This window comes from Tursiops truncatus, chromosome 13 (genome assembly GCF_011762595.2).
Source record: "Tursiops truncatus isolate mTurTru1 chromosome 13, mTurTru1.mat.Y, whole genome shotgun sequence".
In the NCBI taxonomy this organism is placed as follows: Eukaryota; Metazoa; Chordata; class Mammalia; order Artiodactyla; family Delphinidae; genus Tursiops; species Tursiops truncatus.
The window spans coordinates 28,249,891-28,272,578 of record NC_047046.1 but is presented as its reverse complement, the minus strand read 5'-3'; the positions used below and the strand labels follow the sequence as shown (position 1 = coordinate 28,272,578).

The window sequence follows — 22,688 nt, the reverse complement described above, 5'->3', positions numbered from 1 at the left end:
TGGGGCCTGGGAGGTGAGATGGTCAGAGTGTGGCTTCGACTCTAGTCAGCACGTCCTTCCTTTCCCAGGCCAAAAACCTCTGCAGCATCAGCCACCCAGGGATGACCCTGAATCAAGCAAACCCGCTGGAGGCGGGCTTGCAGTTCGCTTCAAGGAAAAACCCGACTGCTGGGTGAGAACTGAGCCTTGGTGTTTCTGACTTGGAGAAATTCTCTCCACACAGATCTCTCCAAGGCCCTGGTTCTGACAGAAATCGGGCCCAGACGAGACCCCATGACACTGAAGCTGTTCCTGAGCAACATGGAGAGGCTGCTGCGTGCTGGGGCCCACGGGTACGCGCTCCCCTCCCGGGACTGGGACCCATGGGTGCATGCTCCCCCTCCCCGACACCCACAGGATGCCCAGGCCCCACGAACAGCTCCCAGGCTGCTCCCCGGGACAGGAGCAGTGACACGCGAGCCAGCCCGGTCTCCAGCCGGGAGCTCGTGCAGCCCGTGGGGGTGGGGTGGCAGGGGACCTGTGGGAGCCCATCTCAGCCCCGTGTGCGCCCAGAGCTCAGCGCCCTTTGTGATGACAGTGACGCCCCCCCAGCCCAGTCTCCCCCGGGTCTGCGCTGTGACTGTGGCCACCCCAGATGGTTTAAATCTAAGGTCGTTGAAGGTCCACAGAGTGAAGGTTGTGTCCTTCAGTTGCACCAGCCACACTTCAAGTGCCACAGCCTTGGGCTGGTGGCTTCGCGGGGCCGGGTGGTCCATCACCACAGAAAGTTCTATTGGACGGCATGGCTCTGAGCCCAGGGCTCAGAATCGAGCTTTTGGGAAGAGGCCCTGGGCTCTTGTTTAGCTCCTGGGGGTGCCTGCAGTGGAGGGGGCGGGCACTGGAGCAGAGCCATTCAGTATGTTTCCCCTCCTCCATCTCCGCCAGGGTCCGAGTCATCGGCAGCTCCACCTTGGCGCTCTGCCACCTGGCCTCGGGCGCCGCCGACGCCTACTACCAGTTTGGCCTGCATTGTTGGGACCTGGCTGCAGCCACTGTCATCATCAGGGAAGCAGGCGGCGTCGTGATGGACACGTCAGGTGAGCTCGGGCCTTCAGCCCGCCCTCCGTCCCCAGGGGTGCATCCCCAGGACAGACCCGCAATGCCCCAGACAGACAGGCCCCCTCCTCTGCTAACAGGGATGTGTAGGGAGGGCAGTGGGCTAGGCCAGAAGGCCCCTCCCCCTTCCTACCTCCAGGTGTGAAGATAGACCCAGGGTCAGGACGGGTGGCTGTGTTTTCTAAACACTCACTTCCCCGGCGCACGCACACACACACACACACACACACACACACACACACACACACACACACACACACACACACACACACACACACACACACACACACACTCCACTGAGACCACAGAGCAGGCAGCATGCTCCCTGATCCAATGACAAGGATTTAGGTGACGGATCCTAGAGGTGACCTGTTCCTCTGCCTCAGAGTCACCGTGCCCAGTTACCGACCCCATGGGGGCGAGTCCCACAGCGTCCCTGTCCCGGGGACGCCCATGGAGCCTCATCTGACATTGGGGTCCTCTGTGGAGCCCATCATCCCCCAGCTTTAACCCAGAGCCTGTTGCGGAAACACTGGGCTCCGTTTAACTGCTGGCGCTGGCGGTGGGCCCTTCATCCCATGATTGCTCCGTTTTTGCTCCTCCTCCTCGGGAGGCCCTAGTTGAGCTTCCGAGAGGGTGTGAAGTGAAGAGGGGTCAGCCTTGGGCATCGAGGCCAGGCAGGCCCGTCCCCATTAAAGACATGTCTGTCCTGGATGTGACCACGCACGCACACACACACGCACGCACGCACGCATGTGCACTGAGGTCTCCAGCGAGGCCTTTAGTCCTGTTCACACCTCCAGGAGGTCGAGGGCCTTCATCCTGCCCCAGATACCTGGTGCACAGAGCAGCCACGTCGAGGGGCCCAGCAGAAAGGCCACCCCCAGCACCCCCCCACCAAGGCCTCCTGGGTCCCTGGAGGCCCGTGCAGCACAGAGTTTGAGAACTGCTCCCAGTCCTGACCTAACGTTGTTTGAGCCTCGGGTCTGAACGCTGTACCTTAAGCCGCTTTCTCCCAGCGCAGCCTCAGGAGGTGCCGGTCCTGGATGGCACCCAGGTTGGGGCAGAGCGGGGCTGAGCCTCCACCCTTTGGGCTGGCTCAGCCTGAGTGCTGGGCTGATGGGGGTCGTGCCGCCCCCTCCCTAACCCAGACACCCTGTCCCTCTGTCCGCAGGCGGGCCGCTAGACCTCATGTCTTGCAGGGTGGTTGCTGCGGGCACACGGGAAATGGCCGTGCTCATAGCTCAGGCCCTACAGACGATTAACTACGGGCGGGACGATGAGAGGTGAGGAGAGCAGACAGGGCTGCCCCAGGACGGGGCCTTCCTGGGAACCTGGAGCAAGCGTTCCTGATCCCCAAAGGAGCCATCAGGCTGGAGTCCGGGCTGTCTGGCTGAGCCCACGTCTTGGTGACTTTGGTGTCCAGTGGTTCCTCTCTGTAATCTCACGTAGCCTTGTGTGGGTTGGTCCAGCCCTCCTACCGGGGCCAAAACCTGGATCTCACAGGATGTGTGTATTGATACTGCAATTGCAATTTTTTTTCCAGAATGCAAATCTCAGGTAATAAGGCTTTCGAACTGCTGATAAAGCAGACTTGCTCTCAGTGACCTCCCCCGCCTCTGCCCATGGTACTTCAGAATGCAATAAACCAAATGATGACTCTCTGCTTGTTTCCCTCCACAAGTGTGTCGCCTATTTCCCCAAACGACCCCCAAAATCCACAGGCTCTTTAGGGAAGTTTGCATATGACAGCCCAGAGGTGACATGCTTGCTATCTGCCTGCCGCGGGTGATGAAAACAACTTCAGTAAGTATCACATCAGTATTTAAAATCCGAGACGTGGGTCAGACTGAAGAAAACCAAACGTCTAAAATTCTGTGTTAAAATGTTTTTGTGATCGGTTTAACGAAGAAAATTATTTTCTGGGCCTTATTTTTTTCCTCTTTAGGAGGAGGAATTATATATAAGAATAATTCTAATGAGGATATTCACTGGCTGGCTACGTGTCTTTTCTGAAGTTTAAAAGTTGAGGAAGTCAGTCTTAGGATGGAGGAAATTCCAGCCCACGCTTAGCTTTCTCCCTCGTGTTCCTAATTTGCAGTCAACAATAATTAAAGAGTATTTAGGGGCTTCCCTGGTGGCGCAGTGGTTGACAGTCCACCTGCCGGTGCAGGGGACACGGGTTCGTGCCCCGGTCCGGGAAGATCCCACATGCCGCGGAGCGGCTGGGCCCGTGAGCCATGGCCGCTGAGCCTGCGCGTCTGGAGCCTGTGCTCCGCAGTGGGAGAGGCCACAACAGTGAGAGGCCCGCGTACTGCGAAAAAAAAAAAAGTATTTAGAGCGGCCCTGGCACCTAAACTCCGGGGCTCGGCCTGTGCAATGACCCAGGCACTTTAACCAAACCACACCCTGGAGAGCCCTCGGCAGGCCCACCGGCCCTGCTCCCCTCTGCGGACACTGCGGGGCCTCAGAGCCCATGACGCCGACTCCCCTGTGCCACCTGCTACTCACAGGGCAGGTGCACTGGGCCCGCTCACGCACCTGGTGGAGCCCAGGGGGCCTCCCAGGGGGTAATTCCCTCCCCAAGCCAATCCCCAGAGGCCTCACCTCCACCTCCCCTTGGGTTACTGATTGATACATTCGCTATCTTTAGGAAGGAGCTTTCTGATCTGATCTGAATGGGGTGACAGGTGATGTCCCGAAAGGCACACAGGTAAAGGGCTCAGACACATGAGGACTGGGGTCTCCTTTGGGACTAGGGCATCTCATGCCTGCTGTGCATGAGGACCCACCTTTGATACCCACACGAGGACCGCAGGCTGCATGCAGGTGGGGAGCCTCAGCGGCCACTTGGTGCCCCTGCCACCCCTCGGGGCCTCGAATCTCCCCTGCACCCCGACCAGTGTCCGGCCCCTCGTTGACCCCCACTGAAGGCACACCGTCCTCCAGAGACCACCCCCCACGCTGGGATCCTTCAGCTTCCGTCTCAACTCTGGCTTTCACCTGTGGGTCCGCGAATAACCAAGGAGGCTTCTGTGTGGTGGTGTCAGGACTCAGATCCCTGTCTTGTCCTGCCCCTGCCTCCAGGTGAGGTGGCGCTGGTTCCCTTCTGGGCACCAGCATCGCCCCCACCACCACCACCGCCAACCCAGTGTGGCCTCTAGACATCAGGCTCCATCTGGCCGCCCCTGTGCCCCACCTGACCAGCCAGCCCAAGCTCCCTCTGTTGGGACACCGCCAGCTGTCCTAGCTGGTGGATTGTACGACCACATGTAGGACGTTATTCTCTTCACACCTTGTGTTCTAGAATCAATGAAAACAATACAGCGAAGTAGGGAAGCAGCTTCTCTCTGTGCAGGACCACAGCTCTGCGAAGCTTGAGCACCACAGGTGCAGAGCGTCTAACCGCAGGATCTTATCCCAAGGTGGTGGGAGGACGCGAGAGACGGGAGCCGTCCCAGGGCCGTGGCTGCAGGGCACATGCAGCCCCACTTTGCTGTGCGGATCTGGGGAAATCGTGCGTTTCTGGTGGCAGCTCCCGCCTAACCCCCTGTGGTGCACCTGAGCGGGCTCTGCGGTCACGCACGGATTCATGACGCGTCGGCAGGGCCCCACGAGCCGTCCCCGCCCTGGGCATGTGCTGGGCACGCGGAAAGGCACGTGACCGCTCCCACAGGCTCTGAAGAGACCTCGCGGACGGTGATGCCGCCACAGTCTGGTCCTCTACAGAGCTCCATGTTGTGTATGAGCTCGCAAACCTCGGTGCCTCCACAGTGGTGTCACCAGTCTGCCCGTTGGCAGCCTTGGCTGGAGAGTATTCATGCAAAGCCTAGGCTGTGGGACGGGGGTCCAAGGGCCGGGGCGGGGCGGGGGGGGGGCAGGCGGCGGTCGGCAGGACAGCAGGCAGAGCAGCAGCCAGACGCCCAGGCGGCCGGGTTGGTGGCCAGAGGAAGAGCTGTTTACTGCCACCAGGCGGCTGGTGGCAGGTCCCCCCTCCCCCACCTTGGCGGGTACACCACATGTGGAGCCAAATGGGGCCAGAGGGGACATGTGGGGCAAGAGGGTTGGAGCTGCCACTCCCAGCCGTCCAGAGTCTCATCCCTGGGCACACGGATGGCCTTTGCTGTCTGTCAGCTTCGAGAAAAGCCTCAGCTTCTGCTCACCCTGACCACTGCCATGGCTCGAAGCTGGCATGGGTGTGTCCTGGTCTTGCACCAGCTCTGACAGATTTCTGGTTGGCAGCAAGACCAGTGCAGAAAAGGAAGGAAAAGGTCTGGGCCACCCTGGTTTTCTATTTTTAAAAAACATGATGCCATATCTGTACACTGGTGTTCACAGTGGCACTATTCACAGTGGCCAGGAGAGGGAGGCTACCCAAGTGTCCATCAATGGCTGATGAATAAACGGAATGTGGTCCATCCACACAGTGAGGTATTATTCAGCCTTAGAAAGGAAGGAAATCGTGACCACTGCTACCACGTGGATGAACAGGTGTGACTAGGAGTCACTTTTATTTCATTAGGAGAGGTGACATCACTATGGTGTGTGTGACAACGTTCTGGTTTCTTCAGAGATGCAGGTTGAAGGATTTGATGTGAAGGGGTTCAAATAAAAATACAGATTAAAAGAACAAGCAAATATGTCAAAATGTTAACGGTGATTGAATCCAGGCACTGGGTATAAGGATGCTCATGGCATGTTCTTTCTATAGGTCTTTATATTTTTTTAAAGGTTTTTTAAAATTTTATTTATTTTTGGCTGCATTGGGTCTTCGTTGCTGCTCACGGGCTTTCTCTAGTTGCAGGGAGTGGGAGCTACTCTTGGTTGTGGTGCGCGGGCTTCTCATTGCGGTGGCTTCTCTTGTCGCGGAGCATGGGCTCTAGTCGCATGGGCTTCAGTAGTTGTGGCACGTGGGCTCAGTAGTTGGCATGTGGGCCCTAGAGCACAGGCTCAGTAGTTGTGGCACATGGGCTTAGTTCCTCCACGGCATGTGGGATCTTCCTGGACCAGGGATCAAACCCATGTTCCCTGCATTGGCAGGTGGATTCTTAACCACTGTGCCACCAGGGAAGTCCCTATATGTCTTTTTTTTTTTTTTTTTTTTTTGGGTACACGGGCCTCTCACTGTTGTGGCCTCTCCCATTGTGGAGTACAGGCTCTGGACGCGCAGGCTCAGCAGCCATGGCTTATGGGCCCAGCCGCTCCGCGGCATGTGGGATCTTCCCAGACTGGGGCACGAACCCGTGTCCCCTGAATTGGCAGGCAGACTCTCAACCACTGTGCCACCAGGGAAGCACCCCTATATGTCTTTATATTTGAAATTTTTACAATAAAAAGTTTTTAAAGAGGGGAGTTGAATTGGCTGGACCCACTTTCTCATTTGTCAAACTGCGTGTCTAGTCTGGTAGGGCTGCTCTGACAGAATGCTGTACACAGGGTGGCTTATTATGAATGGCTGAGATTTACTGCCCATGGTTCTGGAGGCTGGAAGTCCCAGATCAGGGGCCAGCAGGACTGGGTTCTAGTGACACCTCCTCCTGGTTCATGGCTGGCCATCCTCTCCCTCAGAAGGGGTGAGGGAGCTCTCTGGACCCTCTTTTATAAGGACATTAATCCCATCCATGGGGGCTCCGGCCTCACAATCTAAGCACCTCCCAAAGCCCACCTTCTAGTGCTATCACCCTGGGCATTAGGGTTTCAATATATGAGTGTGGGGTGGACACAAACATTCAGACCACGGCAGGGGGTCGGGGGAGGGGCAGCTGAGGCCCAGTCCAGCCCCGGGGCTCTGGGCAGGAACCACCTTGCCTGGGGCTGGGGTTCGGCAGGCCTTGTGGAGTCCCGGACTCTGGAAGGAAATTGCTTTTGGCTCCACCCTCATCTCGGTGACACCAGTGACCCTCAGGGCAAAACATATGTTTGTCTCTGTGACTAAAGGGAGGGGGAGCGGGTAGAAGGGCCTGCTGTGCTGGTCAAGTGAGTCCTGGACTGAGGCAGAGGTCAGGTCACAGCTCTTTGGAAACCGGCAGCAGCACGGGCAGCAGGCTGACAAGGCGAGGGCCAGTCACCCTGCGTGCAGGGCGGCGCTGGACGCTTTCATCCCGCTGGACGCTTTCATCCCCTTTTAAAGCGCCAGGGTTGGGAGACCACCCCACTCCTTAACCCGCTCAACAGAGTCCGCTCCAAGTTCGCAATTAAGAGCTATGGAATCCCTGACAGCTCCGCCCCTTCTGGGGTCTGAACAGGCGCTATTGCATCTTCCCATCCCGAGGGCTATGCAAGTAGGACCCGGGTTACCCCCTCGCCCTGGCTCGGTGTTTCTCTCGCCTTCCCTACTCTGAGAAAGTCCCGTCCCTGTAGCTAAAGGACTGTGAAGTCCCCGGGGTCCTTCACCTCCTCTACCCCCTGTCCCGGCCGCGAGACAGCCTGGCGGGTTGGCCCTGAGGGCGGGTCCTCGCCCCAAAGGCAGCGGCTGGCGCGGCCCTGGGGGACCTGCGTGCATCCCGCCCCACGGTCTCCCGAATCCTGGGGCCACACCAGCCTTTCCACAGCCGAGGCCACGCTGCCAGCGTAGTGGTGTCCCCGACTGCCCCAACCTCCGACAGGCCGACCGGCGACCCCCTATAGCTCGCGGAGCGGCTGGGCTCCGGAACGTGGCGACTGTCGTCCTCCGCGGTCTCCGCAGCCCAAGGGGCGTGGACGCGGGCGGGGCCGGCAGCGGCACTTTAAGAGGCTGCGCCCGGGGAGGCCGGCCCCACAGCGACCCGAGCGATGGACATGGCCCGGGACTGCGCCGGAGCCCTCCTCAGGCTAGTGCCCCGCGGGCCTGCGACCCCGCCGCCCTCGGGCCCCTCGTTTCCCCGCCCCCTCTCGGCCCCCTGCGCCCCAGGCGCCCCTTGTCCCCGCGAACCCCGCATCCCCCTGCCCCCTTCGTCCCCCTGCGCCCCGGTCCTCCTGCGCCCCCTGCGCCTCTCACCGCGGCGCCCCTTGTCCTCGTGCGCCCCGCTCTCCCTGCGGTCCCCCACCCCCGCGGCCCCTGCGCCCAGGCGCCCAGCCGGAGCCCGCGCGCGATCCCTTCCCCGCCTCCGGCCGGCCGCCAGCGCCAGGTGTGGCTCCCGAGGTGCGCGGGCGTCCGCGAAACAGGTGACCGTGGTGAGTGCGGAGCGGCTGCATTTGTAGCCGCGACCGCCGCGGGCAGACGGGGCCCGTCCCTGGAGGCCCGGGCGCGCGCGCGGCCAGGCTTCTCGGGGTCCCGGACCGCGGTGCGAGCTGGGGCGAGACGAGGGGCGTTGGTGGGGACGCTGGGCGGCCTCCGGGCGGCCAGCTGACCCTCAGGGCCGCGCGGGCTCCGGCTCCGAGCGTGGTGGGCTAACCGGGGCGCGCCCGGGCCTGGACGCTCCCTGACCGTGCTGACTGAGCTCCCAGGTTTGTAAGGAGGAGTTTGGGGGGAAGTGGTGACGCTTTGGGGGACGGAGAGGGGTAGAGGGGCCCGCGGACGCCCGCCGCCTCCTCTCCCGGTCCACGCGCCCGTGATCCAGGCCCTGCATCACTTTTTTTCCATTCTTGGGTTCATCTTCACACCCAGGAAACCCAAACCAATCCTCGTCTGTAAAATCCTAAAGATATTGGGTGGCAGTAACTTTACAGACTTGGGGGAGGAATCCTGCTTCTCTGAAGATCTCCTTGAGTTCTTTAAAATGCAGGTTTTCTGAGGTGACTGGGCTGGAGGGATGGGGTGGGTGAGAGAGAGGGGAGTGTGATCTGTAAGCTTCTGAACCTGGGTCTTTAAAGGGGGATCTGTGCCAGGCCCAAGGTTAGAGAGAGCCGCCAAGATGGAAGGGGGCGCTGTCTGCCGCTTGGACTTTCTCTTTAAAAACGGGACCCCAGGAAGGTGAGAAACAGACATTTTCATGCATCTTCACTGATGTGGTTTAGGCCTAAGGGGAAGACCCTTGGTTTCTTCCTCTACCTCCAGCTTCACTCGCCCCCCAGTCCCACTCCCAAGGGTAGCAACTGCTGACAGTTTGTAATGCATCCTCCAAACTTTTCTCCCATGGACCTCTCCGAGGTCCTCCCAGCACTGAGCTGGCAGGCCAAGTTGAAAGGACTGTGAGGGGGCCCTAAGCCCTGGCTGGTGTGGCCTGCAGCGGGAGGAGACGAGGCCTGAAGAATTAAGGCTGCCCCTGCCTTTGTACCTAACCCTACAGCACAATCCCAAACCCAAAACGTCTCTGTGTGAGGTGGAAGCGACTTGCTTCTGAAATGTTGGCAGATGAGCACATGGGGAAGGACTGATCTGCTTAGACAGCCCTGAGTGCAGGGCTCTGGGAGGGAGCTAGGGACCACCTGTGGGGACTCACTGTCATTGGGTTCCTGCTTGAGAACTGAGCTGCTCTAATTCTTGGTACCCCACCTGCTTCTGCACCATCTGTAACACTTGCTGAAAGCAAAACTTTTGTCTTCTGCCTTCTTTAAAGCCGAGTCCAGGCTGTAGACCCAGCAGCTACAGCCCAAGGTTTCCTGGCTCAGCTCTGGACACCCAGGATGTCCATAGGGTGTGTGTTGCTACAGAGGAAGCCTGCTCTGACGTTGTGTTCTGGCTTTGTTAACATTCACACTGACCCTGAGGTTGTTACAGAGCTGATTTCCTTTACACTTTGTGCAAAGTAGCTGCTTTTGTAGCTATTTAGTACCTCTTTCCTTGAACAAGGAACTCTAGGTTTTGAAGAGCTGCCCTTTCAGTACAAATTTGACCAGTCTTGTTAGTGATGCAAGCGAGGAATTGACTTTTCTACAAGTCGATCTTTCAGGTTACTGACGCTTACTCCTTCGTGGTCTACACTCTTATTTTAATAATATTCAAAGTGTTCAAAGACTTCACGGTCATGTATTGGATATGCTTTCTAGCCAAGCATTTTGCTGGGTGGGTCAAGGCACAGCTGGGAGCTGCCACAGTCCCGCCGTGGGGCTCCCAGTGGGGCCCACGTGTCCCATGCGTTGCTTGTCATGAGCCGGGCCCGCGGGGGAGCAGGAAGCCTCGCAGGGGCCAACACTCCTCTGCTTCCTGCCGCGGTGAGACCCCACCACCCCTGAGACTGTCCCTCAGCCACTGTCCCTGCAGCTCTCGGAGGCCCCGCCAAGCCTGATGTATGCTTTCCAAGGCCTGCCCCTTCTCTGCATTCCCATGGCTGGGGTCACACTTCCCTTCCCTGCACTGTCCTTGTCACCCGGCTTTGGGCACAGAGCTCTGTCTGAGCTTTATCTCTTCACGTGGGCCCTCCTTGTCCACCTGACGGCCTGTTCCCAGGCCTGCTTTTCTCCCCCAGCGCTTTCAGAACAAACATCAGTCCAGAAGGTGGCCTCGAAAGACGCCTTCTTGGGACCTGTGGGCCAGCTTTGTTCCACTGCAGCGGGGTTCACGTCCACTGTCAGTCTGTGCCTGTTCCTTCATTTCCTACTCTACGAGTTAAGGACTTCTCACTCCCTCCTGGAAAAATACAGAGACTTCCCTGTTCCTTCACTTCTGGGAGATACACACCCTCACAATTTTCCAGAATGTTCTATGAAGTCTGACTTTTCTTATCGTCTTGATTTCCCCAAACAATCGATTTCCTTGAAGAGCCTGTTTCCTTGGGGTTTTTTTTTCCGTGTACTGAGCCATTTGCCTTCCTGTTTTGTGTGATTGCCTGCACGTTCCCAGGGATGAGAGGGCGGCCAGCATGAGGGGTTGCCAAAAGCTGGATTCTAAGTCTTCTTAGTGCTCCTGTGACCACTTCGATGTAGTACAGCATTCAGGGGGAATAGCAACACATTTTCAGCCTTGGTCTAGTGGCCAGTGACATAAATGATCCCATTAAGAGGACCAGAATTGAGCTGGATTAATGTGTTGCTTTGTTCTTGTACCTGGTTGTCCCTGCTGTTCCTTTCGCTGGAGCAGAGTAATCAGACGTAGTATATTTAGTGTACCTAAGATAGCATTTAACCCCTTTTTACATCATCTATAAGGTAGTCTTGATTATATATAATTCAGCGCATCAAATCACTCATCCTGTTCCTTGGAAAGAATGGCTCACGCCTGCAGGGCCTTTTTAGGTGGCTCCTAAGCCTTTTCTCCAACAGTGACCCAGTTCTCTGTTGGGAAACTTACGGCGTAAGAACAGCAACAACTGGACTTCCTTCTTTATTGAGATCGGCTATCTCAGGGCAGCGAGGAGGGAAGGCCCCGGGAGTGGCTGCCAGCACTTAATCTGGTCAGAAGTTAAAAGACTATGAGGGCTTTGTGGTGGGCGGAGCTAGGTCAGTGGATCACCTGGGGGCTCACAAAGGTGGCGATGAAGAGATACAGACCAGACTAACTGGGTCAGAGCTGTTCAGCCCAGGGCATGCCATTGGCCCCACACAGGGCCCGGGCCCAGGTTCCAAGACGTGAACTTTGTCCTCCCACCCTCCCACTTCTATGGTTGGCCCTAGCCTGTCTTTTACTCGGGGACAAAGGAGTGACTCCCTGCTCTGGGGGGAGGGAGGCTCTTGCTGGCAGGCCCCGGGCTCCCCGCACCAGAAGAGGGTTTCACCAGTGGGCAACCTCCCCGCCCCACCCCGCCCCGACTCTGACGATCCCTCCCCCCATGCCCTGAGCCTCCCTGGTACTCAGCTGCGATGCTCGCCTTTGGCCTGGTCAGGCAGTGTGCTGGTACCTTTCTTTTCTCTTCACCGTGAGTTCAAGTTTCCTATGATGCTATGATCAGGTTGAGAACAGAGCCAGGTCCCAGCTGTGAAGCATTGTGTGGATAATCCTCGCTGCCTTGTCCACCGGGTTGCCAGGGGGGGCTCTGAGTGTCAGCCCAGCAGAACATGGGCCCCTGGTTGTCGTGTTGTGTAATGAGGAGCCTGTGTAACTCCCTGGAACTGGGGCAGAGGTCTGGCGGCCGTGTGCCAGGCCCTCCACAGGGTTGGTTCAGCCCTGGTCTCCCTCGCTGGGCCGCTCTAATTCTGGTGGGAGAGCCGTGTGGGGACCACTGGCTAGGCATAGTCCCCTTGCAGCTGCCACGCTGGCCACAGGCTGGGTGGTGACCCTGGAGAGGAGCTGTGGGTGTCCTCCCAGCCCACAGCTCTTCTTCACTGGCTCTGGCCAATGTTTATTGCTTGGGACTTGAAGTTCAGAGAGATTCCTTATTAACTGGGTGACCTTGAGAAACCACTCTGAACCTCAGTTTTCTCACCTGAGAAATGGGGTAATACTTTCCTTGTAAGGTTTTGATGAAATTAGTTAATATATTAAAAAAGCGAGCACAGGGCTTCCCTGGTGGCACAGTGGTTAAGAATCCACCTGCCAATACAGGGGACACGGGTTTGAGCCCTGGTCTGGGAAGATCCCACATGCCGTGGAGCAGCTAAGCCCGTGTGCCACAACTACTGAGCCTGCGCTCTAGAGCCCGAGAGCCATAACTACTGAGCCCGTGAGCCACAACTATGAAGCCCACACACCTAGAGACCATGCCCCATAACAAGAGAAGCCACCGCAATGAGAAGCCCGTGCACCACAATGAAAGGAGTCCCCGCTCACCGCAGCTAGAGAAAGCCCGTGCGCAGCAACGAAGACGCAATGCAGCCAAAAATAAAAATAAATAAATGTATAAAAAGCCAGCACGTTGCTGGCTATGGCAGGTGCTCGGATGCCTGCAGTCATGAGGCACAAGCCCGATGCCGGCTAAATGTGCGTCACACCAAATTCTTGCTGACAATCTAGGTAAAGAGGTTGTGACACCAATTCTAGCATGTGAGGATGGGGGAGGGGCTTCCCACACAGCACCAAGCATTTCTCAGTCTCTGGCAGGGTGTCCAGGGAAGGCAGATTCTTTACCACTGGACCACCAGGGAAGTCCCTGAACTCAGTTCTGGCACCATCTACCCGGAGACGGCATCAGATTCCACAGGGTGAGGGCTCAGCCCCACAAGACTGCCCCCCGCCCGCTCCCCGCACTTCAGATGCCAGTCGCAAGTCCAGGTTGTCACCTTTGTCCATAAGGAAAGTCCAGTCTAGTTGGAGAAATAAAGCATAGATAGATAAATGACTGTGTGTGTGAGATTATATATATATATATATATATATATATATATACACGCACATATGTACATAGATGCAGGTGTGTGTATATATAGTATATATATATATGCAGGTGGCCTACACTGGCAAACAGAGCAGGTATTCTTACAATTTTAACCTTCGTAGAGTTACTCTAGACAAACTGCTATAAGTGTCAGAAAGCAGTGATGTCCTCACTTTGTATCTTCTTCAAGGTTGTCCCCCAAAATAAAGCCCTTTGTTTCCTTCTCCTGATTGTCACTGAACAAGGATTAGTCCAGATAGTCACCACCTATTTGAGCGCTGTTCAGGGTTGGGGGACAGTGCCGTGACAGGTGCTAGTCCCTCGGGGTCTGAGGAGATTGAGTGTCCAACATTTATCACAGTGGCCAGCACAAAGCAGGACATGGGACATTGCTGACTTCTGTTTATATTGTGAATAATTTCTCTACAGATACATTCCTGATATAAAAACATACACTGTCTAGGGTGGAGCTCCTCCCTCAGTACCAGACTGGTCGCCACAGAGACTGAAAACCCCCTTCCAGCCCCACCAACAAGGCGCATCTGGTTCCCTCCAGAGTTATTTAGACAACTTCTTGCATGTGGGTTTAAGAGCACTGGTGTCAAAGGTGGTTCTGCATTTCTTTGATTGTTGTGAAATCTTCACTTCTTCACTGATATGCAGGCGTTTCTTATTCCTTCTTAGCCTGTGGCATCTAGATCACCTTTCTGAGGCAGAGACCAGGTGCCTGGTCTAAATCCCAGCTCTGACCTGTGGGGCCCGCTCTCTGGTCTGAGTTTCTTCACCTGTAAATTGAGAAAACTAGGTTTTTTGAGGATTGAGTTAATACATATAAAGCAAAATATGTGTATGTTAAAAAAAAAACTAAAGTTACTACTTATCAGCTGTTTTTAATTTATCCTTCACTTTATTACTTTTTAGTATTTGCTAGGTAACAAAACTTTAATAATCAAGGGTTGGGGATTTTTTTCTCAGAAAATTGTCTTGATTTGGTTTTCCTACGTTGTTTTCTTTTCCTATGTTAGTTCTTTTTTTGTGGTGAATTGTTAAATTAATTCTTTGATAAATGTGGAACTCACTCCAAAGTGCCACATGACAGACATACAATCTGAAGCGGTTGGTTTTCCAGCCGCAGTGATTACAGGGTTCTGCTGTTCCTCATTTATCCTAATCTCAAAAGATTGGTTTATTGCTATAGTGAACACTATCTGGCTTTTAAATTTCTGGCTTTGTTGTATCGTGCAGATATGTAACTATTTGTGTGTGTGCCTAATTCTTTAACTCTGTTCGGTTACTACACGGCCTGGAGAAATCATTTTCTTAGATTTTTCAGCTCTAAAACCCATGTTTGCAGAATATAATTGTTATTTCTCTTTTGATGACCTTACCTTTCCTTCTCAAACAGTTACTGCAAGGGCTTTGAATGCTCTGGTAAAAATGGGTGTAACGATGATTGTATTTTTTAATTTTATGTATTTGTTTGTTCCTTGGATGTCAGGTACACAATTTTTAATCATCCCCAACCATTGGCTTCCTTTCTTTTAGGTGCAAATGTTAAGCTTGTCTTACTTCTGTGTACTTCAAACCTCTCTTTAAAGACTCTGCTTTAAAGTAACATCAATTTGGGCTTCCCTGATGGCGCAGTGGTTGAGAGTCCGCCTGCCGATGCAGGGGACGCGGGTTCGTGCCCCGGTCCGGGAGGATCCCACATGCCGCGGAGCGGCTGGGCCCGTGAGCCGTGGCCGCTGAGCCTGCGCGTCCGGAGCCTGTGCTCTGCAACGGGAGAGGCCACAACAGTGAGAGGCCCGCGTACCGCCAAAAAAAAAATAATAATAAAGTAACATCAATTTGTTTTTACTTTTCCCTCCATTTCTAGGCCCCTGACGTTTATGGGGTCGCAGACGAAGAAGGTGCTGCTCACACCCCTCATGCGTCCCGCTCGCCCCTTCCGGGTCTCCAACCATGACAGGAGCAGCCGCCGAGGGGTGACCGCCAGCAGCCTGCAGGAGCTCCTCACCAAGGTACCCCACCAGCCCACATGGGTCCCAGGAACAAGCCAGTGCAAGACAGAGGGTCTGTGTCCTGGCCTCAGAGGGTCTGGGGGAGCCTTCTGACGTTAAAGGGAATATTGCTGTGTCCCTGTCCCATAAAAGACTTAGGTACAGAGACAAAAACCTTCAAAGTAGCCATCAATTGATAATGTGGCTTTGGTTCTTTGACAGGGGGAATATGGGAGGCAGCAACTGTAGAAATCTGGTTTTGGTTATAAAGGCCAGGGACGAATTGTCCTTAATCTAAAACAGCGTCCTCGATCGCCAGATAAAGAAGAATCATAGACTCATAGGAGACGAGAAATGAGAATCCAACATGCCGTCTCTGAAGCGACAGAGATGTCGGCTCTTTAAGTATCACAGATACAGGCTCGTTCTTTTTATTTGTCCAAATAAGCAGGACATTTTAGAAACTGAATATTATTCAGTGTAACCCCTTATCTCACGTCGTTGAAACCTCTGAAGAAGTTAGGTCCATTTGATTTTTTAACTTCTCTTTTCCAAGCAAAGGCTGAGTCATAGACACTAGGTAAGGTACATCTTTACCATTTAAAACCCTCAAAATCGGCCAACACTTCTGGAACCATGATTTAGTTGATGCCATAGATGGGTCCAAATGGAGTCTCTCACTTCACCCCGTGACGCTGGTGTGTTCTAACCTAGACCCTGGATGCCCTGGTTATTGCCAGCGGACTGGTCACGTTGGTGTTGGAGGAGGACGGCACCGTGGTGGACACGGAGGCGTTCTTCCAGACCCTGGGGGACAACACGCACCTCATGGTCCTGGAGAAGGGACAGAAGTGGACACCGGTAAGTGTGTTGTCTGGGCAGCTTCTGGGAAGGCTTCTCACCTATGGAAGTGTGGTCCCCACTTTGGGGTTGACTGGCCCACTTTCCAAATACTTCCTTTGTGTTCACCTGATAACTGGATCTCCTACCCTCCAGGGATGCTTTCAACTATTTCTAGGAAACTTGGCATCTTTATGAACCTGGACTGTGTGATTTAGAGCCAGTAATTCTGAGGGTCAGGCTTTGGCCAGTGAGGGGCTGCAGATCCGGTTAGAGTGTGTGGATATGACCTGTGACCACTCACTGTCTGTGACCTCAGGAGAAGGCGAGCTGACACAACTGGTAAAATTAGGGAGGGGCGTGAGGTGTAAACACAGTGATTTAGGCAAGCAAAGAGGTAGAATAAAGGGTTTTATTTCTGAGAAAACTATAGGTTATATATCTTGGAAAACACTCCCACCATAAAGCACCTAAAAATGTAAAGCAAAATATTCAAACATCTTTTTATATGCCTAACTGACCTTCAAGAAAGGGAAATCCTCATAATCCAACGTTTTATGGAAACCAGGATCCAGAGAGGGAAGCAGGCAGGGAAGCTGGCGTCTCTGCTGTGGGCAGACAGTGACCCCAGCTCTGCTGGACGCTGGGAGGACAGCTGCCCAGAGCTCTCTCCTGAGCACCTGGCCTCAAGCTGCCCCCCTGAGGCTTTAGGGACTGCTGAGTCCCAAACCACGCAAGCTGGAGTGTAGTTTACAGAGACCCGGGGAGGAAGCATCAGTGGACGGAGTTTATTCACTGATGCTCGTGACCCAGCTCGTCCCTCTCTCCGGCCCCCGTGACCCACGTCCTCATCCCCAGAACCCAGGAACGTGTCACTTTACGTGGCAAAGGGGACTTGGCATGGGGTGATGATCCTGGATTGCCTGGTGGGGCGGTGTCATCACAGAGTCCTTGTAAGGGGGACACAGAAGGGTCAGCGAGGGCGGAAGCAGAGAGAGGAGTGACTGGAAGATGGGCCACGGGCCGAGGGACAGAGGCGCCCTGGAGCCGGGACGGCAGCCCCAGCAGGACAGCCTGCGGCTCACTCAGGACCTCCAACCCCCAGAACTGTCAGAGCATGAGTCTGTGTTGCTTTCAGCCACTCAGCTTGTGGCCATTGGTCCCAGCAGCCCCAGGAAACTAATTCAGAAGGAAAGGGTCTGTTCTGTTTGTTTTGCGAGTGAAATTCTCTTTTACTTAGTGGGGGAGTCAGTTGCCATGTGACAGGTTGAAGCCCCCGCGTGGTGGGCGCTGAGCTGGGGGTCAGGGTGGTGACAGGAGGCTGTGGACGAGAGTGGCACCAATATGGTGGTTCTCGGGGTGGGAGGAGGCTTCTCTGTCTGGTAACAGCCTGGTTGACGTGAGTCTTATGCGGGGTCTTAGGCGTCTGGACCTCCTTCCTGCAGGGATCGTAAGTCCTGCCCCACTTGTAGGGGTTTCTAGGTGAGGCTGCTTGACTTGACGTGGCCAGAACTTCCAAGAAGTAGCCGCCAGGGGTCTCCCTTCCTCAATCCAAAGCTTTGGAGCCTGTCCCGTGGGGAGCAGGTCCTCAGAGCATCTTCAGGGGTCTCCTGGGTCCAGATGATGGAAACCATACCCCCCGTTAGTTCCCGAGTTTGGGGAGGCATCTCGATTTTGACTCAAGACCAAGGATGTTGGGGGAGTGAGATTAAAACTTTCATGTGTCAGAGAGGAGCTGTGTCAGGGGCTCAGGTGGAACTCACCCCTTGATTCTGTAATCTTAATTTTTACTAACGTTTCCTAAACGACAGACACACCCCCTCCGAGGCAGCAGGACCTCGGTGCGTTAGTCGATGGGCTGCAACCATCGTGTGTCCAAGTGGGCGGCGGGGGGGGGGGGGGGGGTGGCGGGAAGAGAAGAGGGGCTCCAGCAAGAAGGGTTTGGGTGCTTTTAGGGGAATTTATGGTTTAAATTCAAATTTAGTAGATTTTTGTCAGAGAAGTTAACACTCACAGCCTCAACTACTCCCAACACCTAAGGTTCATGAAAGTTGTACCTCTATTTGAATCCTGGACACTGCAGGACCATGTTGCAGCAAACCCACCAGGACGTGTGCCTGGGACATATACCTGGGATGCGTACCTCGGACAGCTTTGTTCTCTCTTGTTTCTTCTCAAAGCTTCTGTGGGAAGACTGTTTATAAACCTGGGATTTATAGAGGTCTCTGACCTTCTTTCCCAACCACAAGGGTCTCAGGTAGACCGAGACTAGGTCCCACTAGTGTCCGCAAGAGGCCAACCTTCCTCCAGGTCAGGAACTAGAAATCAGGGGAGCCCACGATTTATCACAGGCCACCAGCCCTGGCTTAGCCGTGGATTCTGGCACTCTCCATGGTGCCTCTCGTACGGCGGGAATAGCGTGCCCGCTGGCCGTCAGGCGGGCTGTGGCACGGTCATCAGCAGGCGGCCGTGTGGCCCTAGGTGACCAGGGTGAGTGCATTTCCACCTCAAGTCACCGGCGCAACTGTCCACTGACCCCTGGACCCTGAAGCCGAATCACACTCATCTCCAGTCACTGAACAGAGCAGCTTGGAGGAGGGTGCTTTCTTGTGGGTTTGGACCCCCTGGCAACGTAAGCACACTGCTCTGCTGAAAACATTCCTCGAATAGTTAGCAGCTTAGTCACAGATTTTAAGCTGACAGGACAGCTGAAACCAGCCTAAAACCAGAGGCACAGGATTTGTTGGTCACAGCGGGGCCAGTGCTGCAGGCTCTCTTCCTCCACGGCTCTAGGGTGCTACCTACATCCCAGCCCGCCAGCTGCCAAAGAGACAGGGGATCGCGAGAGTAACCTTCGACTTGTACAAGCTGAACCCCAAGGATGTCATCGGCTGCCTCAACGTGAAAGCCACTATGTACGAGATGTACTCGGTGTCCTACGACATCCATTGCCCGGGGCTCAAGGCCCTGCTGAGGTAACAGACGAGGGGACCAGAGAGTCTGGACATGGCGGGCAGCCCATCCCCATCCCCTCGAGCCCCGGCCTGACTCTCACTCGTGTTGTCATAAAAACTCTTACGCCACAGACTTACTCAGAAAACAAAAACTTGAGGCAAAATACATTGTTTTCTCCAAAGACCAATAAATACGAAATGGAAAGAAAACCTAAATAATGACCTAAGTAATAAATAGAAGAACCAAATTCCTTTTAAAAGCTAGAGCTGTGCATTTAAAAACCTTATTTCTCAGCAATGACAGCTAAAACCAGAGCCAGGGAGATTCTGACCTGGTTTGTACAGATTAGTCCCCAAACCTGGATGAGGACTCGCACACGTAGTTCTGTGTTACGGAACTTGAACCTGGTGGGCAGGAGGCGCTGGCCTTGCCCCTCTCCACGCACTGCCAGGGCACCCCTACCCCACAGGCCAGGCCTGGAGAAGACAGGTCCCGATCTGTACCCCAAAACAGTTTGAACAAATTCTCTATGTGCACCAGGAACACTCCTGACACCCGGCCTGTGAGCCCTGCACCAGGGGCTCCCACCCAGCCTTGCTTCTGAGCAGCCAGCTGTGTGACCTTTAACAGGTTACTCAACTTCTCTGAGCCTCAGTTTCATCATCTTTAAAATGAGGAGTTTGCTTCCAAGTTCTCTGATCGCATAGGCCCTAAATACACCTGCTTCCAGCCCTCCGTTAATCTGTCACTGAGCCTCTAAAGAAGGGATTCGGGTTGGGGGGATGCAGGGAGAGGGTGACAGGAGCAGGAGGTCTTTGAAGTTCGCCTAGGAGGTGCCACGTGACACCTGATGCCCCCTGCACAACTCCCCGGCAGGGCCTGCCTGTTTCTCTGGGGCACTGGTCCCCTCCTTCTGCTGTCCCAGGACGGCTTCCCTGAGGGAAGCATGGGGCAGGGTAGTGTGGGCGGGGAACGAGGCTTTCCTCATTCTGGAAATGAGGCTGGTCCTTCTGACGGGGCTGCACGCCCAGTACATGGTCATGCGGGCAGACGGTGGCTTCCTTTGGCCTCCTTTCCCACCCAGAGTCACCGAGGCCCAGTCCCAGACAACAGTTACTGTCCTGCTGCTGGAATCTGGACTGCCCCCCCCATTCCCCAGTGATCTTCCTCTTTTTGCTGAGACAGGAAAGAACAGCTTGATTGCTTGAGTTTTCAAGTGAGATGGGAGAGTTACAACAACTTAGATAAGTGTAAAGAAAGTGAACCCACCTCAGCAAAATCTTTCCCGAGAGACGACCCAGCCTTCTTGTCACTGATTCTCACCGTCTGGTGGATCTGAGGGTGGTGCGAGTAGCTGCAGGAGGCGCCCAGATATGAGGCTTTGCCGGCCAGGCCCCGCGGGGACGCCAGAAATGGAGGTCCCCCTACCAGTGCGGCCGAGCCCCTGGTTCCTTGTGAAGGGACGGACCTTAAAATGCGTGGAATTCCTCAGCTTTGGACTTGGTAGAGGATAGGAATTTGAGTTAGAGCTATTTTCTAGTCTGAAACAACACGAATGCCAGGTCAGCCTTGGGCTCAGATGCCCAGGGTCGAGTCGGGGTGTCCTGTCCGCCCTAAGCGAACTGGGTCACAGGGTCGCAACGGCAGGTGTGTTGAGTCCCCTCCAGCCTGGGGTTCCTTTCACCCCGACTCAACTGAGTTCAGCAACAAGCTCCACAGCCCCGGCAAGGCCGCCAGGGTTAGCAAGCGGCCAAAGGAGGACAGAGCCTGTGCTGCCTGGGCCGCCCACTCAGCATGTTCCAGTGACTTTGTGACAGGCCACATTCGGGAGAGGCCAGGGGATGAGTGGTCCAAGGCCAGTGGCAGGGGAGCTGCTGGAAACGCAGAGTCCCAGGTCCCACCCAGACCTCCAGAACCGGCGCCCGCATCTCAGCGATGGGGGGCTGTGCCCTGGGAGCTGGGACCGGAAAGTGCTGGGATGTGGGCTGTGTGGCCCTGAGCGCATGTGGGGGTGGGAGTGGGGAACCCCTGTCCTCTGCCCCACAGGCTGGACCGCCACCCTGCCCGACCGCCCCATCTCTTGCAGGAGCCTGCTGTTGTTCCTGTCTCACACCGCCCAAATGACCGGTCAGTGTCTCGTCCACACGGGCACCTACATGCTCCGAGTGCTGGCTGACACAGAGGAGCGGGCGGTGCCCAGCCCGCGCCCTCGCCGGGGGATCACGAGTGGATAGGGGTGCACAGTGCGGAGTCTCCGCTGACCTCAACCCCGCAGGTCCCTCTCCAGGGACGCATTCGGAAGACGCTGTGTTCCCACCACGTGTCCCCTGCTCAGGAAAGAAAAGGGGCCTGAGGGCACTGCCAGGGGCCAGGCGGTGGAGGCCCCCCGGGTGGGGATGGGGTGGGGGGACGCGGGCAGCATGAGGCCTGCGGCTCCACAATAAACCAGTCAAGAGAGTCGCTGTGATACCGCACTTCTTCCTCCTGTCTTCTTCATGTCAGAAAAGCACACCTCACAGAAGCAAAACTCAGCCAGAGATGCTCTGCTAACACGTGCAATCACTTTTAAGTCTGTCAGGAGACAGGAGGGTCAGATGTTACTGTGGGGTTTTATGTCGGTCCTGAATGAGCCCAGTGACCTGAAAGCCTGTGGATCTGAATTTTTGGAGGTGATCAAGCCGCACTGGCAACCTTTCCTTAAAACAAAGCTGCTCCAAAGTGGGGCCTGATGCAGGGCGGGCGTGGCCGAGTCAGGCGGGACCCCAGGCCACGAGGGACGCGGGCTGAGCCCCGACCACACGGCTCGGGAGGGGGCAGTGCGGCTCCCGGGGGGAAACGGGGCGCTGCTGCTAGACTAGGAGACCCGCAGGAGCCAGGTGCCATTCGGATCTGTGGTTTTCCTCCTAAGAAACGCTGCCACAGAGTCCTGTCCCCTTCCTGGCTGACAACCCAGGACAGTGGGAGACACCACAACCTGTCCCAGAAGCACAGAACCGCCTGCAGTCAGACCCCTGGGCCCGGACTCGTGCTCCCCCGCCCCCGCCCCCATCACAGCCTGGATCCCCTCGGACCCCTGCTATGCCGACCTGGCTCCCACCCATTCCCTGCTTCACACGCCCAGCAGCAGGGCTGGGAGCCCAGGACTGCAGGCAGGAGGGGCAGAAGTAAAGGAATTGCAGCTTCATTCCTCAGAGCACAGCCTCTTTTTCAAACAGAGCAAAATAAAAAAGGCATCTCAGGGCCCCCCTTCCCCTCCTGCTCGGCTTCTGGGGGAAATGCAGCGGGGGGTGGGGGGGAGGTTGGCAGAGGTGGGTGGTGCTGCCACCGGCTCCGCGGGCTCTGCTGTGAGCGCTTCCCTTACAAGGAGCTCGGCTGGAAGCCCTTCCCGAGCGAGGGAGGAGGACGGAAATGGCTTTCCGGCACCTTCCGCTGGGCGGCTCCTGCCTCTCACTGACCAAGGGCTGCATCACTTCCCAGGGATTTGGCCTCCTGGAGAGGGGCGGCCCGGCTTCCAAAAAAGGAATTTTCCCTCAGTGCCCTGATGCCTTGACTCAGCCCTCTCTCTGACTCAGCGCCCTTTCCCCCTTTCCTTACTGCGTCCAGGGGCTCCCTGGCCTGTTCTAAGGGGGATTAAGCAGGAGGAGAATGTGGAACGGACAGGGGTCTTAGAAGCGGGTTACAGTCAGAAGAA

The 22,688-nt window shown here is 55.7% G+C and overlaps 2 protein-coding genes across 5 annotated transcripts in view; both read left to right on the top strand.

The window, feature by feature from the left end:
* Positions 1 to 2,759, top strand: part of IMPA2 (inositol monophosphatase 2) — a 28,267-nt gene extending 25,508 nt beyond the window's left edge. The window contains exons 6-8 of the mRNA XM_033837538.2: positions 224 to 332; positions 925 to 1,076; positions 2,270 to 2,759. Coding sequence (XP_033693429.1) covers positions 224 to 332; positions 925 to 1,076; positions 2,270 to 2,385 — 377 coding nt within the window. The 3' untranslated portion in view covers positions 2,386 to 2,759. The remainder of the gene's footprint in view (positions 1 to 223; positions 333 to 924; positions 1,077 to 2,269) is intronic.
* A 687-nt stretch (positions 2,760 to 3,446) lies between these two features.
* CIDEA (cell death inducing DFFA like effector a) lies at positions 3,447 to 21,471 on the top strand. 4 transcript variants are annotated; one of them, XM_019920677.3, is made up of 5 exons: positions 3,447 to 3,808; positions 15,079 to 15,223; positions 15,917 to 16,063; positions 18,836 to 19,017; positions 21,084 to 21,471. In XM_019920677.3, exons 1-5 carry the CDS (start codon positions 3,789 to 3,791, stop codon positions 21,229 to 21,231), a joined length of 642 nt encoding a protein of 213 aa, XP_019776236.1. In that variant the 5' UTR covers positions 3,447 to 3,788; the 3' UTR covers positions 21,232 to 21,471. The 4 variants fall into 4 exon arrangements, with proteins under 4 accessions (XP_019776236.1, XP_004315444.1, XP_019776239.1 ...); XM_004315396.4 differs by lacking the exon at positions 3,447 to 3,808 and adding an exon at positions 6,908 to 7,904; XM_019920680.3 differs by lacking the exon at positions 3,447 to 3,808 and adding an exon at positions 7,942 to 8,520.
* The last annotated feature ends 1,217 nt before the right edge of the window (positions 21,472 to 22,688 follow it).